The 19,932-nt window shown below is 38.5% G+C and overlaps 1 protein-coding gene across 6 annotated transcripts in view; it reads left to right on the top strand.

The window, feature by feature from the left end:
• Positions 1-18,425, top strand: part of Tfpi (tissue factor pathway inhibitor) — a 43,797-nt gene extending 25,372 nt beyond the window's left edge. For 5 of the 6 annotated variants that reach the window (XM_048425795.3, XM_048425793.3, XM_048425791.3 and 2 more), the window contains 4 exons: positions 5,754-5,930; positions 7,159-7,251; positions 16,706-16,885; positions 17,788-18,425. In XM_048425795.3, coding sequence (XP_048281752.2) covers positions 5,754-5,930; positions 7,159-7,251; positions 16,706-16,885; positions 17,788-17,879 — 542 coding nt within the window. In that variant the 3' untranslated portion in view covers positions 17,880-18,425. Of the gene's footprint in view, positions 1-5,753; positions 5,931-7,158; positions 7,252-8,118; positions 8,344-16,705; positions 16,886-17,787 lie in introns of those variants that run through there. The other variant, XM_048425796.3, reaches the window with a different exon arrangement.
• The last annotated feature ends 1,507 nt before the right edge of the window (positions 18,426-19,932 follow it).

Genomic DNA, 19,932 nt, shown 5'->3' with positions numbered 1-19,932 from the left:
TTTCGCTCCCCCCATCCACTCCTCAGACTGGGTAAGGCCTCCCTTGGGGAGTCAACAAAGTCTGAAATATCAAGTTGAGGTAGCAAGGCTCTACCCCCTATATCAGGGCTGAGCAAAGTATCTCACCATAGGGAATGGGCTCTAAAAAGCCAGTTCATGTACCTGGGAAAAGTGCTGACTCCACTGCCAGCCCCACCCCCTACAAGATCAAGTCACACAACTGTCACCCACATTCAGAGGGCCTAGTTTAGTCCCATGCGGGTTCCTCAGCTGTCAGTCCAGAGTCTGTGAGCTTCCACTAGCTCGGGTCAGCTGTCTCTGTGGTTTTCCCCACCATGATCTTGACCCCCGTGTTCATATGATCTCTCCTCCCTCTCTTCAGCTGGACTCCAGAAGCTCAGCCCAATGCTTGGCTGTGGGTCTCCGCATCTGCTTCCATCAGTTACGGGATGTAGGTTCCATGATGACAGTTAGTCACTAATCTGAGTACGGGGGAAGGCCAGTTCAGGCACCCTCTCCACTATTGCTAGGAGCCTTAGCTGGGGTCGTCTGTGTGAATTCCGAGGAATTTCCCTAGCACCAAGTTTCTCCCTAACCCCATGATGGTTCCCTCTATCGAGGAGATATCTGATTGAAGATTTTTGTTTTTTGTGAACAGAAGTAGCAACGTTGAAATACTAAGATTTCTTTTAAAACATAGAATTAGAGAAAAATTAAATGCCAGGAAATATTTACTGTACGAGTAGAATGTAAAAGTAGATTTTGGAATCGAAGAAACAATCACTTTAAGTATTAAATATGAAAAAGATTAACGCTGTGAACATACGAGTGTTAGAAGTGTTTTGTTGCTATAGTTACTCTCTAGTAAAAGTTCCATCAAACTGAAGTCGATATGCTTCCTAACATTGAAACAGGACAAATCAATTCCCAGGTTTAATGATAATGACACTATTACAAGATATCAAAAGAAAATCAAAAGACGATGAAGATTCAGGCCATTACCTCAGGAGGAAAGCTTAGTCTTAAGCAATCCATGGTGTGTGGGCGTGCAGAGAACTTGGCATTCTATCCCTGTGGCTAGGAAAGAAGCTGCATGGCTTGTGGCAATATTCTTACTCAGCCGTAACCGAGAACCGCTTACCAAAGAGTGTATGTAGTTCCAGGAGGATGACACTTTCAGGAATATGGAGAATTACCTTATTTATAATCCTGTTCTATGTTTAATTTTATTTTGTAGACCTTATTTTAAGATAATGTAGGCATTATTTTACACGTGTATATTCTCAACTTTCTCCTAAAATTAATTCATGTAATTTGATGGGGGTCTCAGAAAAAAAGCTTCCATATAGAATTTATTAATAATGATCATTAGCATAAATTATATTATATTTTTTTGCAGTATGTCTCATTCATTAATTCATTTTATGCGTAAAATATGTATATTTAAGATTACTTTAAATTTCAGGAAAAGTTATATCCTAAAATTAATCAAAATGGAGATTGAATGTATGTGGTCTTCCTTTTAACACATTAAAATTTATAAAAACCGTTTTTCCTGTTTTGTGTACATGACACAAATACATATCACAGCGAGGACAGGAATATGATAGGAAATGATTACACAACACTAACCCTCAAAGAAACAAATCCAAACTCAAATGGGCCGTCATTTCCTTGTCATTAAATCCAAACAGCAACCAGGGAAAACAGTACGGATGTCCCTCATCACAATTTTAAGTTAGGGATAGAGATACGGTTTCGTCTAGCGATCAGCCCCACCACTCAGCACACATCAAGGAGAAGGGACTCAAAGGTTGCCCATCCCATTCACTGAAGTTGTATTCTGCAAGAATTATATGGAATGAACTGAAGTTCAGTCTGCAGATAAAGGGACAGAAAATGTGTCATATTCCACACGATGTGAAATTATTTGGCTATGGATAAGAAGGAAATCTTGGATCTTGCAACAATGTGGCTGGACTTGGTGAGCATCGTGCTGAAGGCAATACACAGCATGGAGTCTTGGAAGGGTGGTCTAAGAGTAGGCGTGGCTTTGTTGATACCAAGACTGTGTGTAGGAGAGGTGACCACACAGAGTCATTAACATTTAAAGAATCTACCATATAGCATGAACTATAGTTATCAGTCATGTATTTAACTCTTGTGACAGCTGAGAGAGTGGATGTCCCTTGTGTTCTCAGTCTAAACATGTTACGGTCATGTGGAGGGATCCATTAATTATCCAGATTTAATCACTCCATAATGTATATGCTTGAAGCTATCATCCCTTAAAAAATTTACTTAAATTTGAAAAAGGAAACAACATAAGAATTTATTTTTTATTGTTTTTATTGAGCTATACATTTTTCTTCGCTCCCCTCTCTTTCTCCCCTTTCCCCTTCTGCCCTCTCCCATGAGCCCCACACTCCCATTTACTTAGGAGATCTTGCCTTTTTTCTCCTTCCTAAGTACATCCATGTATGTCTGTCTTAATATCCTCTTTGTTGTCTAGGTTCTCTGGGGTTGAGGACTGTAGGTTGGTTTGATGTGGGATGTCCTTTATATGTGTTGTTTTTATTGGATAATGAATAAAGCTGTTTGGCCAATGGCTTAGCAGAGTAAAGTTAGGTGGGAAATCCTAACAGATATATATATATATATATATATATATATAGATAGATAGATAGATAGATAGATAGATAGAGAGAGAGAGAGAGTAGGCAAAGTTAAGGAGATGCCGTGTAGCTGCCAAAGGAGGCAGATGCCATGTAGTTGCCCAAGAAGTAAGAGGTAACAAACCACGAGTCTCATAGTAAAATGTAGAACAATAGAAATGGGTTAATTTAAGATATAAGAGCTAGGTAGGAATATGCCTAAGCTGGCATCCAGTGTTGTAATTAATATAGTTTCTGCATGATTATTTGGGTCTAGGTGACCAGGAGATGAACAATCAGTCTCCGTTTATACTGGCTTTCTTTGCTTTATATCTAAAAGCCACTTATGAGTGAGTACATATTATATTTATCTTTCTGGGTCTGGGCTACCTCACTCAATATGTTTATTTTTCTAGATTTATTCATTTACCTGGAAATTTCAAGATGTTATTATTATTATTTTTTTTACTGCTGAGTAGTACTCCGTTGTATAAATGTACCACATTTTCTTGTCCATTGTTTGGTTGAGAGACATCCAGGTTGTTTCCAGGTTCCGGCTATGACAAATAATGCTGCTATGAACAAGGCTGAGCACATGTCCTTGTGGTATCATTGAACATCTTTTGGGTATATACCCGAAAGTGGTATTGCTGGGTTTTGAGGTAGATTGTTTCCTAATTTTCTGAGGAATTGCATACTGATATCCAAAGCGGTTTGCACTCCCACCAGCAATGCAGGAGTCTTCCCTTTACCCCACATCCTCTCCAGCATAAACTATCATCAGTGTTTTTGATCTTGGCCATTCTTACATGTGTAAGATGGAATCTCAGAGTTGTTTTGATTTGCATTTCTCTGATAGCTGAGGATGTTAACCATTTCCTTAAGTGTCTTTCAACCATTTGAAATTCGACCCCTTTTATTGAATTATTTGTTCTTTAGTTGTTAAGTTTCTTGAGTTCTTTGTCTGTTTTGGAGATCAGACCTCTGTCTGATGTGGGGTTGGTGAAGATCTTTTCCCAATCTATAGGCTGTCATTTTGTCTTGTTGACAGTGTCCTTTGCTTTACAGAAACTTCTCAGTTTCAGGAAGTACCATTTATTAATTGTTTCTCTCAGTGTTTGTGCTGCTGGGGTTATATTTAGGAAGTGGTCTCCTGTGCCAATGTGTTCAAGTGTACTTCCCACTTTCTCTTCTACGAGGTTCATACAACATAAGAATTTCACCGACATTTACTTTAAGAGACAACAAGAAACAAAGTTAACTTCCCATTTACATGTTGAGAAGTTATAGAAAACAGGTTTTTATTCTTTACTAAAATGATATTTTAATAAGGACTTTTAAATTGTGGATTCCTCTTCAGCTCTGCCACTGCTGTGGCTCTTCCTAACATTAATGAGATGCTCTTGTTTCATTTCTTCTATTTACTGAGATTATAATATAACCACACCTTTTCCTCCTTCCAAACCTTCCTATATATACTTCCTTGGTCTGCCTCAAATTCATGGCTGTTATTTTCGTTAATTGCTGATATATACATATCATGTTGGTGAGACTTTGAGTATAGCCTTCTGACCTTCCTATGAGGCACAATCTCATAACAAACATATGATATGTGTTTCAAAATACATAATATATAGTCATAAGTGCATAAGTACAATCTGATCAATTTGTATAATGTAACACACATATGTATGTACTTATATACATATGTATACACGTTTATGTTTCTGTATGTTTCCAGGGCCTGCCATTTGGCACTGGATAACTAAACGGTGTGCTCTTTCATGGAGTCTGTTTCTCACACAGCTGTTGTTCACTGTCAAGATATGTATGCCTCGATTGCAGTCTTAGGGTCATTGTGTCATCCCGGTCATTTTTGTTTATAGGTGTTATAGCTGGGGAGGACTGTTGGTCACCTCTCTCCCTTGAAGCTTGAATGGTGCCTTCTGGTACTCTGAGAACTATCCCTCAGGGAGGAGACTTTCAGGCCACTTCCAGCTTAGGGGACTCTGGGCTCTGTGCCTGAAGTACATGGAATACACACTCTTTAGATAGTAGAGCACTTGTGAGCACCGACTTCCTGATATAAAAAAAAGAAGTTGCTTTAAGACATGGAAGGGTATCATAGTTCATTCTATTACCACAGAAATATATTTATAGGAGAAATTGGAGGAACTGGAACCTTGTCCAAAATATTCAAGCACAGTAAGACTTTTGAGCATAAATACATTTGAAAACTAACTCGATTCTCTTCACAGTATGCATGTAGATAGAGACTGTAATGTAGGTCACAATATTGCAGCTTTTGTGACAGCTGTGTCTAGCCTGTTTTGGAGCGTGATCAAAGGAAGGCTGTTAGGCTTTGCAAAAGTCCTTCTAATCCCTGAACATGTATTTCCTTTCTGCCTCTACATTGTTGGTCCAGCCCAATGCTTGGAAGAAGAAGAAAAGAGAGGGTGGGGAGGGAGGGAGAGACCCAACAGCGGAGGGTGACATACTGAGCACAGATATTAATTCCAGCATAAGAATTCAGGAACTTCCAAGAATAGCCAGGCCAACTTCTGTAGCCCTAAGATCCTTTCTAAGGTTTAAAGCCTCTCTAGCAGTCTTAAAGAACTAACACAGTACTCCATCCCCAGATCCCCAACACTTCAGTCGACTTTTCTTTAATATCAGTGCATTAAACTTAATAGAAATTATTAAAGCAAAACTTACCACAGTATTTTGTACTTCTAAAGCAAGGTCAGCATGTATCAACCCACCATCCTTTATTTTATTGGTTCATGAAAATGTTGATAATAATTCCCTGTAATCTCATAAAAGAAATTTAGAACTGAAATACCAGATAAATAATATAAAGAAATAGTTTCATCTTCCTTATTCCAAGTACCCAAAGGGTTAGATAATGGTTCAGTTTTAAATTGAGCCATTTTATTTATTTTTAATGAGATAACCATTACCTTCTGGTTTAACCTTTAACCTTTTAAAATTGGTTTTAAATTTATCTTCTAAATATGTTGATTATAAATTTCATTAAAATAGCTAAATGATAATAACAAAAGAAGGGTATTTCTTCCTGATGTATTTTGTCGCTTTTAGGGAAGCCAAATTTCTGCTTCTTGGAAGAGGATCCTGGAATCTGCCGAGGCCTCATTACTAGGTATTTTTACAACAACCAGTCAAAGCAGTGCGAACAATTCAAGTACGGTGGGTGCTTAGGCAACCAGAACAACTTTGAGACCTTGGACGCTTGCCGGAGCACCTGTGAGGACCCAGGTGAGCTCGCTTCTCGTCTTGGCTGGGGCGGTCTACAGGGGTCATCTGAGATGAGGACTCCGTGAGCGTGTACCCGAATTCTGGCTAAGCTGCACAAACAGAAACTAGGTCTAAAAGAGATTCCCAACTGTGTTAAAAAAATAAATACAGATAATTAAGGCATCTCTACAGTTCCCCTAAACCCCATAACGTTCTCAGACATGGTGGCTCACTGTCTCTCCTCAGAGGACTGCGGTCTACACACAGCACAATGGCAGGACTACTGAGATCTCTTATTCTTATGAAATATGAGGTTAATAATTACTCATAAAATAATAAAGGGCAACCGTATACATGGACTGTTGCAGGATTTTGGTCACTAGCTACAAATTTACTAGTGGAAATCTTAACTTGCGTATGTGTTTAAAACTCCTCGTTTGCTAATTTAGAATTGCAGGGGGACCAGATTCCAACAAGTCTACTGTTCTTTTTATTTAAGTTTTTAAAAAAGAGAACAAACCATCTTTTTTCATTTTACATACCAATCCCAGTTCCCAATCCCTCCCTCCTGCCATTCCCTCCACTTGTCCCTCCTCACCCCCCATCCACTCCTCAGAGAGGGTAAGGCACATTGCTTTGGGGAAGGTCCAAGGCCCTCCCCACTGTATCCAGGCTGAGCAAGGTATCCATCTACAGAATGGGTTCCCAAAAGTCAGTACATGCAGTAGGGATAAATCCTGGTGCCACTGCCAGTGGCCCCACAGTCTGCTCCAGCCATACAACTGTCACTCACATTCAGAGGGACTAGTTTGGTCATATTCTGGTTCCTTCCCTGTCAGGCTGGAGTTGGTGAGCTCCCATTAGCTCAGGTAGACTGTTTCAGTGGGTGTCCCCATCATGGTCTTGACCTCTTTGCTCACATTGTTATTCCTTCCACTCTTCAGCTGGACTTTGGGAGCTCAGCCCAGTGCTCCGCCGTGGGTCCCTGCCTCTGTTTCCATCAGTTGCTGGATGAAGGTTCTATGATGACATTTAAGATATTTATCAATCTGACTACAGGGAAAGCCATTTTGGGCACCTTCTCCTGGCACTAGAGACATTCCCAGAAATCCATAAGGATGATCCCAGCTAAGACCCTAAGCAATAGAAGTCTGCTGTTCTTAAGCCAACAGTTGCATTTGCTGGTACATAAAGATACGAAATTCTGTTTTCAGATTGTAATTGCTTGTGTTGTTGTTTTTTTTCTCAGTGAATGAGTTACCGATGGGCAACTATGTACCCGAACAAAATATTGTAAATAACACTTTGATTCCCCAAACTACCGAAGCATCCATCCGTTGGGGTAAGAATATTATTATCATTACTATTGTTATTATTTTTGGTTTTTTGAGACAGGGTTTCTCTGTGTAACAGTCCTCACTGTTCTGGAATTCACTTTGTAGACTAGGCTGGCCTTGAACTCACTGAGATTCGCCTCCCTTTGCCTCCTGAGTGCTGGGATTAAAGGTGTGTGCCACCACTGCCCTGCTTTTATTATTATTTTATGAGTATATTATGCTAACAATAGAAGTGGATGCATGTTAGCATTATCTTTTAAAAAATAATGATTTTATTATTTGAGAGTATGGTAAAACATAGATATTTGATGAATTTAAGGCACTTAAATGTCATAAAGGTAATCATTTCCTTAATCTCTTTTAAAATGTGCTTTGAAGTCGGGCTTCTGTGTATTAATGTGTAAAAATGTGTGTATGATGCAGTCTTCGCTTGTTTTAGCTTGGCCTCATTACTTCATTTGAATTTGTCAGCATTTTCTGTTAGCTTTTTGCCTATCCTAGATTTTTAACAAACTGGCTTTTAAATACAAGACCTTCTGCCCATTGTGATTACTCTCCATCACAAGTGTCTGTGTTCATTCCGCGGAACAGTCTATGTATTTTTTTCCCAACCGATATTCACTGGCCCGCTTGTCTTCTTGTCTATGGACGCACTACTGGATAGAAGCCTCCTTCCTCTGCTTTGACTCTGGCCACCCAGTCTGATTCATTCAGCATGTCTGTCACTTGATGTGCTTGCTCTGCTCAAGTTACTATGCTACAAGGTTTTGAGTACGGTCATTGATCAGGTGCCTCCATTCCAGCATTTGCCCCAGTGGTGAGCATATGATAGGCGACTTACATGTTTCATTTATTAATTTTATGATCCACAGTTACAAAAGAAGGAACCAATGGTGGTTGGAAGAACGCTGATTGTACTTACCGAGTCTTTCTGAACATCTTCTGCCTTCACGTACTCACATTTCTTAGTTTTAGGGTTAGAGAGCATTTTCTGTATATTCTATTATGCGTTGCCTTTGGGTTTACGTAATATTTAGAGAGTATACTTGATGTTTTTATACTCGTAATTAATAAATTTTTGATATTAGCATTCACAACGTAGTCTTTTTACTATGTCTAGCTTTAAACTTCTAACTAGGAAAGAAAGACTAATCATATTGGTTCTGGGTCTTTGGGGGTAGACTTGGCTGTTCTTGGAAAAAAAATTATTTTCCAAATTCTCACAGCCCACTTTGCCTCTGTACATCATCTCTTAACAGTGGCCTTGGGACTCCACCACCTTTATGATATTTTGAAAAAACTCATCTTTGGGTAGACTTCAAAAGCCTACTGCTAATCAATCTCCAGCATTTGATCTCTGAATGAGAAAGCAAGCACCCAAGTACTAATCCAGGGCTATACTGCTTCATGCCAGCCTCCAGGTCAAGGGAGAATTATTAGATGTAATAAAGAAGACCCTGTGGCCACGTGAAACTCTCTCCTGACTCTATCTAACATATAACCTGGGGTCAAGCTCCACATACATAGAAAATGGTGGAAAAGAAATAAATACATATGTAATTATATATACATGCACGTACATATGTGTATATATATATCATTGTCATTGGCCTTCTGGAAGAGGAATAATGTTGACAGAGAAGCTATTCGATATTCAGAGTGTCACTGCTGACGTGTTTATGTTAGAGATCCGCAATAGAATATTTTCACTTCTTTGTTCTCTTGGAAGATAGTGATCTCACACAGAGGAATATTGCAGTCATGTGAAATTTCTGGGAAAACATCCCCCTACCAACTAGAGAATTACACATTTAAATGCATACCCCATGAGTGCATACATCATGAACTCTGTGGACAGCGCTGTAAGCTTCATTTCATCAACAAGCACACACGGTCGGAAGCAAGTGTGGTGGCCTTCAAATGGACACTCACCGAGAAGCCTGGAGTGTATCTCATCCTACGTATTCCCGCATAGTAAATCTGGTGGTGTGTGCAGACACCCTGGCGAGCTGGCTTTCCAGAAATAGACAGCATTAGCTGAGCTCACACCGGGCCTTCTTCTTCCTGGCAGGAGCGCTGGCACGGAGCAAGAATGTGGCGCTTCCTCTGCCAGGGTCACAGCTGTCACCCTGCCTACCTGGCAGATCTCGTCACAGGCAATCTGAGTCTAATCAAAGACCACGGCTGCCCCAGACAGAGCCCTCCAGAGAGGTGTTTCTCAAATGTCAGCAGATACTCTTACTAGAGACGAAATGGACAGCATCACTGGGTCAACCCAATTCGTTTAAATGACATCTGTACCGAATAAAATCATAGAAATTTAAGTTTGTGACAATTATAGGGCTACACCAAAAACCTAGTTGCATATTAATACCGACCAGACTACTAACCAGCGCTACTAATTTGTTAAGATTTTTTGTTCTTAAAACAGTAGGAAAATCCATATTGGAATACGAATTTTGTATGGACAGCCAAAAGATAGACGAGGATTAAGAACTAGTTTAGAAAAATCTGCGCTACTCCGTCTTAATTCTCCGAGCGTCGCCTTTCTCTGTAAAGATTGGATGAACTCTGCAGAAGTGAAGTGAGAAGCACCCGTGAAAGAGCCCCAGGTCTACCTTTTGCAACTCCATGGGGCTCTGCTCCCAGTTATGTGAACACCAGGAGCTTGCTCACTGGTATGCATCTGATTACGGAGACATAAAGGCCTGGCTGTGTTCAGTGATTTCCAGAATGAGGCCAGTGGAACATGCCAACCTAATGATTCCTGCCTTCAGGTGCTGGAGAGCTATTTGGCTCAGCACTGCTGCCCAGGGCCATTTTCCAGTCGCCTTATTAGGGCTTTCTGTTTTAGTTCGGCACCTTTCCCCTGTTCAGACTTGATGAACACCAATTCACACACGTGACAGTGCATCAACACATTTGGGGTCTCTTTGTTTGGCAATTGATGAGAAGAAGGGATTTAGGGGTTAGAAATAATGAAGCTACACCAACTTTATCTGATCACATTACTGAAATATTTGCTCAGTAAGTCTAGAAGTATTTTCTACTTAGCTTTAGAGTGCTGTCTCAGGATGGGCAAGGACACGGACTTTCTGAGTGGAATTTGAGTTTAATTTTAGTTCTGTAATTTCCCGACTTGTTTTGCATGTCGGAAAAAAAAAAAGCAGGCAGCTTCTCGAAGCCTCCAGTTCTTTCTTAGCTACGTGTGGAATGCAGTAAGTCATAAAGTATTTAAAATCCTGCAGTATTTGTAAAACTCTTCATCCTGTGTTGTCATTAACAAGAATATTGATTTTTAAGACTATCTTGGTGATGACAACACTGATCCATATTCACCTAAGAGATATAAGAAGTAGCCCAAAGATACCTGTTAGTGCATCTTTTATTATAGTTTTAGTTCAACTCAGGTTGTAACCTTGAACTGAAGAGTCTTACTTCATTATAGTTATCTGAATTAATACACAGTGCTCATAAAATCAAAGCGTACTTAACCAAATAAAATTTCATCTTTTGTGTCTCTGGATTTGATTTGCGATCACTGGAGGCATTAAATACCTGTCTGCCCACCCTTATGACCCAAGGTACAGATTTGCGTATTTTCTAGTTTAAGTGAAATTTGTAAATTCGACTGCCTGGCTGATGGGAATTGTAATAGAACCTGGAAACGGAAGAATGAAAACATGATGGCGGTTTTGTTCTTTGGAGATGTAACTGGCAGGTAGGGGAAGGGCTTCAGTGAGGAGATCTTACAGACTGTCAGGAGAGGCTGAAATTTAAACCACGGGTACGGTGACATATTTCACAGGGTAAACACGCTTGCTGCCGAGACCTCCCTGGGGAAGACCTCCTTCTCATTTCCAGACCTCTTCAGTTGCCTGTAGTTCTCTGTGCATTTCCTAAATCCGCTTTTCCAGTTTTACTCTCTATCATCCTCTTTGTTGTGTTCTGTTCTTTAGTTATTCTAGACTTTCTAGAATACTCTTCCAGATAGACTAGAAATATTCTGATTTGTGTGCTCTCACCCATATTCTACTGTTTCTCTGATTGCTAAAATCCCATTCTTCTATTAAAGCTAACCAGCGTACTGAAATACAGAGGATAATAAACCATCAGCTGCACAGACAAAGGTCTATGACACGTTTTGGGTCTGCGATCATGATCTATACCTTTTCCTATACAGGGTTCTCAATGTAATGTTTTAAAATTTATTCTTATTGTGTGTGTATGGGAGTTTTGAATGTATGCATGCATGTCTTTGTATCTCATGTGTGCATTGTCTGAGGCATCCAGTATCAGTTTCTAGACTGGAAGCGTAGACAAATGGCCAAGTAGGTCCTCTGTAAGAGCTGCAGGTGCTCTTAACTGCTGAGCCATCTCTGCAGCCCCTCTCAAAACATTTTAAGATGAAAATACTAACCCTTGTATGGTAGTACTGATTGTAAGTACATTTTCTCCAAGCATACATGAATTGAATACTTAATTGAAATACTTAATTGAAAAAACGTGTTCCTGAAAATTTTCTAATTGTCATTGTCTAAAGCCTTTTTTGCTTTCTGGATTGCTAGACAAAATTCTTGAGTATAGATACCTTAATGAACTTCGAGTATGGATTAGCCAACCTCTGGATGAAAGCAAACAAATACCTATTTAGTTTCTCTCTTTCCTTTTTAATCTGTATAGGCTTTCCTGTCCAGGAAAGATTCCTTCCAGTCTGTTCCTATGACCTTTCAGTCTCAAGTTTCCTGACTGCACAACCTCTACAGTTCACCCTCTATGACAGGCACACAGGGAAAGGAAAATAATCCTCAAGGGAGTAGCTCAGCAGCCCTTGCGTGTTTTCCAAGGTTGACGGAAGTATCAGTTTCTGCTGGTCCAGTGACTGCCTGTCTGGTGAAGGGCTGTGTGTTTTCTTCAAGACAGAGAAGATGGTGGCCATACTGCCCATCGCCAGCCAGAGCAGGTTCCAGTCTGTAGTCTTTTTTTTTTTACCCCTGAGGGAACTGAATGAACTCTAGTCGACTATTTTTATTGTGTAACTTGAGCATTACAATTAAGGAATATTAAACACTGAAAACAGAGCAACAACAAAAGTTGGCCATAGTCCTATCATACAGGAAAAAATTCCCTGTCAACTTATCAATAAATATTATTTAACTTGTAAAAAAAAATCATCATGGAGCAAATGACTAAAAGATTGTAAGTATCTGCTGGAAGAGTCCAGAAAAATATAATAACGTTAACACAAACTTTTCTCTGTAGAACGTTAGCTTAGCAAACTTCTGTGTTTACATCCCCATAAAACTATTTATATAATCTCTTCTCACATATAGTACTTTGCCCAATAAATAATATATATAATTTTCATTTTTATTTATGTGATTGTATATATATGTATGCATGCATGAATTTGGGTTCTTGGCATGTAATACAAATTAGCATATTTTACTCATTTTAAGTTACACATTTTTCAACATCTTAACATGATTGTAATTATGATGAAGCCTATCACTGATAGTAAACAGTAATAGAGTCAAGTTTTCCTTATTAGTAGTACATAAAATAGTGCATTTGAAAGTCAAAGACATATTAGATTCTATGCAAGTGATGTTTAGTAGAATAGATGCACTATTATGCATACATTTAAAAGGATATATAATGCTATAAAATATAAATATGTTCACAAGTTACTCAGGATAGTAATACTATGTAGCATATGAATATATATTTGTATATACAAATGGTTTTGGAAAAAGCATTTACCAAATCATTGATAGTAATTTAATTGGGGGAGGGCATTATGCAGATGTTTTATTTCATATTTTTATGTTTTGCTATCATTTAAATTTTCATAAACATTGTAATAAAATTGTTTCTCTTTACTACAACTTATAGGGAAAAAAGAGTGACTTATTATTCAAACCCCTACCCCCGAAATCTCAGAAGAAAACCAGTTCATATGTTATGAAGTAGTTCACAAATACTAGTTTGCTTAATGCAATGAGAACCTACATAGGAAAGTATTGTGGGAATAAGCCATTTCAATAACGTTCCCATGCATTAAGTTCAAAGTTCACTCTATGAATTTCAAAGTAAATTTACATAAAACATTTTTCTTGAAAAACGGACCTTGGGCCGCCACCTTGTTCTTTGGCAGTCCCACTGGTAATAACAAGAGAGAAAAGGGAGATGGGTGTGCTGCAAAACCTTTCAGCAAGTCCTTGAGACGAAATCCACTCAACTTGCTATTGATGGCGGGATCAAGACAGAATGAACGCATCTGGCTACTAATGTCCCTTTGGAACATGAGCAGAAACCAGCCAGGTCAGTGTCTTTTTATCCTATCGTAAATTTCTGTCTCCAATCATAATCTAGACAAAAGAAATCACATTGTGCAACTACTTCGAAATGTATCTTCTTTTATTGTAGATCTCAGTGTCTGGAATTTAAATAGGCGAGTGTCTACCTATTGTCTAGAATATGTTTGTTAATTGAGCATAGGTAAACTTCTTTTTTCATGAGGCACAAAAATATTTCATTTTCCCACTTCTGGAAGTTTAATTAGATGCCAGTCGAGGACTCCAAACGTTCTGCAGAAACTGTCTGCTTTATGTTACCCATGATTTATGATAAAGCAAATGGTAGTCAGCATTGACATAATCTTAAAAACAATGAGTTCACTTCAATAGTGTCTGCAACTTGTGTTCTGGGAAAACAAGAACCTTATATTAAAAAAAAATCCCAAAATGAAAAGTGTTTTGATTTTTTTAATACTTCACTATGTATATATACAAAGTACTCAGAGATGAATTTCAAATTGTACTCCTGTCTGAAAATAGCATTCTTTTAGGGTTAGGAACATGCTTGCTGCTGTGGTCAAAGGTCGATTGTTTTGGATCTGTCTAGACAGGGTCTGGTATCAGGACTAATAAAATGAGATAAGTAAATAGTGGCCACTGTTCATTCTTGGGCAGATGCCTTCGAGTGGAGCGAGCGTGTGATAGCAGAGGTGTGTGGTGTGCATCTGCAAGCTGACCTCAGCTCCCAGAGCTGTGCTAGACACTTAACGCAGACGTCACTGTGCACAGGCAGCAGAAATGCGAAGTCTTGCATGGTTAAATCAGCAATGATGCTTTTTCTGGTGCACCCGTGCTCCTAACTGCCTGCTTTCGTACGACCTTAGCCTTCTGCTGCATTAAACCTGTTTCCACTGGTTTCTGAGTTCGTTGGCCATTAGTAAATATTTTTGGATTATTCGATGTTCAAAGGCAGAGAGAGGCTAGAGCCCACGTGCCCATTATACCATTATACCTGTGTTATATACACTATGATTTGTGTTCCTCTAGAAATGCCTGCTCTGGTTCTAGTTTTCACCTGGGACGCAGGGCTTTTGGTTTCTGGTAACATTCTTCCTTCTTACCTCCAGTCTAGGGGCAATAGTCAAATTAGTTTTTCATCACCTTGAAATATGTTTGATTTTGATTATGACACTAAACTTTCATCAGGACATACACTAAGTGGAGAAGGAGTTACTCTCAGAGAATGACAATTTCTCTCTGTCCTGACATAAGGGGCATTATGCCCCTTAGAGTGGGCATTGCTATTAAAACACAGTAATTAACATTTGTAAAGAAAGGTACAGTTAGAGATATGGGTACATTAACATGCATTATTGCAACTTACCGTGGACTGACATATCTTGTAGAGAACACACCAAAGTGAAAGTAATTTATGCTTCACATATCCTCTCTATATAATTTGTTATAAAAGTAGGTGGTGCGTTCTGGGAAAAACCATAAAACAAGTAGCAAATTCCTGTTTCTCAATTTCATTCAATTGCTTCCAGTCTGCCACTGTTTCTGAGCCTGGTTGGTGGCTTTGGAAGTTAAGGAGACAAAGGAGGTGCAGTTGCTGACTGTTCACATCTAAACCTGGGAGTAATGAAACAATACAGGAGACCCATTGGACTTAGTGGGCAACAGGAGGACCCCACTGCAACGGGTCTCTCCCACCTTTAGAATCACTGTCTTAAACAGAAAGTGCTAGCGTGCGATGGAAACTTTACAACCCATTCCTGGCACATGATCTTAGCTCTGGTTTATCATGGGGCACACTCACGTTCAAAGATGCAGATATAACATATCAGATAATAGTTCAGACACTGTATGAACGCTACTTTAAAGATGCTAAAGGTTTTTTTCAAAAGCAGTGTTTATGTATTTAGTCAAAGACCGAAATGAAACTAAGTATTTTTTATGTGAGTGTAAATCTTACATTTTGCACGCTACCTTTGTAAATTCTTCCTTACTTATTATTCCATCACCCCTAGTGCCTCTCTCATTTCCCAGGTCCTTACTCAGTATGCCAGTGATGTCCAGACATTCTGATTTCCACTCATGTCTAGAAGGCAGGAGATGATAAAAATGTGTTTCTCGAATGAAGCTGTTTCTGATGGGTTGCTTCACTTCAGCTGTCTTCTTTCCCGAACTTTCCCGATCTTTCCATCCAGGGTTTGTGTGCCAAAAGATGGCTGCTTGCTTTCCGCACAGCCTGCTTGCCTCTGTCGGCCCCTGGACTCCTCACAGCCGCATCTTCTGCCCACAAACATTTATCAAGTTTTCCTCTGTATGTGCTGTATGACACCCGCCATCTGCCGAAGCCACTCGAGTTCCCCTCCACATCCCATCGCCATCCAACACCTCGCTTGCAGCCTTCGCTTACGACTGCCCGACATGGCTGGACAGTTGAGAAGTACCAGCTTGCCCTACTCGAAAGAAATCACCAAAGGAATTTAAAAAATCTTACTAGGCTCCAATTATTTTTCACATTAGAGTTATTGTTATCACTCTTATTGTCATTTTTACCCGAGTTGCCTGTTCTTGGTTTTTGAATGTTTGCCGGTCCTATTGACAGACGATAAGTATCTACTCCAAACCAGTGACTGACTTTACTATGTAAATATGGAAAAGTTATTTGATGTGTACTAATTTAAATGCATTTGTAAATATATAGCTAAGGTTTCAGAAGGTAAATCGTTGAGTAGAACTTGTTTTGATTGTGTATGAGTAATTTGTTCATGTAAACACTAACCGTAAGCCTTCATTTTTTCAAATGCGCTCTGTTTTGTTCATTGGAGAAAGACCATGGGACTATGGAAATCTCCATTTGTTTAAGCATATTCCTGTCATTGAAACTCTTGGGCTTTGCTGTGTATTCATCTTTGATTGATGATTCATCTTTGTGTTGGATCCTACTTTATTCAGAAGACATGCCGTAAAACTGATCTGCAAGGGATACTTAATAAGAAGGCCCAGATTCACTATGCAGAGAGCTTACCAAATTTTCTTGATTCTTAAAATTTCAATTTTAAGATTTAAATTTAAAATTAAACGTTCAATTATTCATTCATTCATCCATTCACTTATTTATCTATCCTTCTATCCATCTATTTATTTCTAGAATATCATGGCCCTTCATGGTGTCTTAGTCCAGCAGACAGTGGACTGTGTCAATCCAGTGAGAAGAGATTCTACTACAATCCAGTCATTGGGAAATGTCGCCAATTTAAGTACACTGGATGCGGGGGAAATAACAATAATTTTACTACCAAGAAAGACTGTGTGAAGGCCTGTAAAAAAGGTATGAAAGACATTCTTCCCATTAAATCACCAGTATTTGGAATGATAATTATGCTGAAATTACGAAATACTTATGAAATAACAAATATTTCCTTATAAGGAGTAATATAATTTCTTAGTCAATATTTGCCCTCCTACCAACTAAACTTAGATAATCCTAGTAGGTATGGTAGCTATAATTGTTCTCCATATGTATTACAGGACAATTATCAACTTAAAATAGATTGAAAATTTTAAGTTTTTATTTTTAAAAGATTTATATATATATATGTGTGTGTGTGTGTGTGTGTGTGTGTGTGTGTGTGTGTGTCCATCTGGATATGGGAATGCCGTGTGTGCGCGCAGATGTTTGCAGGGTCTAAATAGGACGTGGGATTCTGAGAACTAGAGATGTGGGTGTCTAAAGTAGTGTTGGGAACTGAAGCCAGTCCCATGCAAGAGCAGGGCACACTCTTAATGTCGAAGCCACCTCTCAGCCCGACTTTCTTTCGTAAATATTTAAGAGCTAAGCATGTATTTTTTAAAGAAATATGTTAAAATTCTTGCAAGCTCTCTTTTAATACACCAAGCTTTTAACATTTTGATTACTTTTCCCTTGAATATAATGATACAATACAAAGAACACAAAGAACTTATGAAAAACATAGAAATTAAATAAAATAATGTGTTAGTCTAATAACCATATATTTACCACGTATCTACCTTTTAATAAAAATAAGCATGTATTTTCAAATGAATTGTAGCATACTTACCCAGTTTTGGTGACTCTCACATGCAAAATGACTTTCTTCGAATTAGATCATTTTGCAAAAATACGGAGGCAAATGAAAGACTTTGAGGAGATTTGAGATAAGGTCATGTGTGTTCTCTTTTCACTATTATCACTTACTGTTCTTATTGCAGGTTTCATCAAAAGAATATCAAAAGAAGGAAAAGTTAAAACCCCAAGAAGAAAGGAGCCTTCAGTGAAAATAGTGTATGCAGCCATTGACTAGTGTTAAGATATAAACACACTGTTGTTACTTTAATTATACTAAATGTTTCCACGAAGGATTTGTACTATGACGTCTATTCTTCTACTCTAATAATTTTGATGAATATATAAAAGTTAATTTCCCAGGCTACTGCGTCTGTTAAGGATGTGTCTCCCTTAGCCTTTCTGTTCTAATCTAGGCACCGGACTTTTGTAAAGCAGTAGCTTATAAACCGGTTACTGTGAATTTCATCTTGCTCCCTTTTAAACCACTTCCTGTTTAATTACAAGGTCTCCTAGTGCTAAGCACACGAACCAGTTTTCTCTTTTCCGTCGTGACCATCCACTGGAAGAGATACTTTCACTTGTTATGATCATGAACATTATGTATCCTTGATAGTCTAAGCCTTTCCAAATGACTTCAATTTTAGCAGTGTAAGAAGTAAAATACTATACCTTGAACAATCAACTTGACTGTTACACACTGGTGTTTACTAAAGAACTTCTCGTTACTTCTCATAAAGATACAGAGCTGTAAAACCGAATAAAAATCATTGTCCCTGCTTCACTCTGCATGTGCTTTCTTCTTAGGAACTTGATAATCTCTTTCAGTTATTAAAGTGCAGCCACACATTATGATTTCTTATTTGTCAAAGAAGAGAGCACACAGTGCTTCAAGGATCCATGGAAGGGAAGAACAGATGAATGAGTAGCTAGGAGTAGGCACTGCTCTCCTACAAGACATGAACTCATTTCCCAGCAATTTTGTTGGATAGATGGCTACCAACCACCTGCACCTCCAGCCCCAGGTGCTCTGATGTCTTCTGATCTCCACAGGCATCACACACAGATGTGTCACACACACACACACACACACACACACAGATACATGCTTACACATAAATTGGAAAAAACTTTAAAAAATTCACGTAAACTTTTTATGTTTGTATTTCCATCAATCATCACATCAATTATTGCATAAAACTAAACATTCTTAAATAAAAGCTATATAACTATACATTATATAAATCTTCCAGTTCAAACTATTTCAACACACTGGGTTCACCCCACATCGGAAGAAAGAAGAAAGCATTGCACGATTCGTCAGTCATTCAGAGGGCTTTGATTTCTCTGCCAGCAGTTCTTACTTTATATTATTTGAACACAGTGACCATAATTATGCTTTTTGACATTCTCTGTGCAACGTAAAACTCCCCCACTCTCTCAATCCCTCAGGTCCAGCCTTGAATGACTCCAGCCACACCGTTAGTTTCTTAGAGAACGTTACTCAGAACATTGGAAAAAGAGGGCTGAGCAGGGTGGGTCTCAGGAATTTATCATACAAAAGGGGAGTAGGGAGGAGAGGGGGAGATGGACAAGAAGGTGAGAGAAAAGGGAGGAGGGAGGATTTTCACCAAATAATAGTTCACATTTGATTATTACGTTGTATAGTGAAAAAATAAAAACAAAAATGAAGTTCAGCATCAGTTTCAATAAATGAATGGATTTTTATGAAACTCAACATTTTTCCCCTGAATAACCTGCAGCAAAATAGAGATCAGATAATCTGATGATAACATGTACCAAAATTGTCAGTAACATGAAGCTTGTGGTCAAGTTTTGGAAACATTCTATTAAAGTAATCAATAGGGCCTAAATGCTCCCAGTTGCTTCTTCTACTTGACATATACGAACAGCCTTACAGTAAATAAATTTACAGTAAAGTAAATTTACAGTAAATATAAAAAGATAAGATACAGAAATTAGCTGGGGATAGTATACTATGTCGAATTCTTTACATATGTTTATCATAATTAAATTAAAAAAAATCCAAGAAAGGTCCATGGTCCAGGAAGAATGTTTATTAAACCTGGAAACTCTGATCTCCAGTACACATGACTACAATGTTCTATTTTCTCACATTTTTGAGTCATTTTGTTTCCTGGAGAAATAGAAGCACTGTAATGCTCTTTGAAAGATGACCAGTTATTGACCATAGGAGAAAACCTTAGGAAGATGATGACTAGATACTGAAATAGTTTTTCAATATTCCCTCAGACTTTTTGTATATATTG

Source organism: Myodes glareolus, chromosome 21 (genome assembly GCF_982192425.1).
Source record: "Myodes glareolus chromosome 21, mMyoGla1.1, whole genome shotgun sequence".
In the NCBI taxonomy this organism is placed as follows: Eukaryota; Metazoa; Chordata; class Mammalia; order Rodentia; family Cricetidae; genus Myodes; species Myodes glareolus.
Note: the sequence above shows the minus strand (reverse complement) of the source record. Positions and strands in the feature narration are given on the sequence as shown.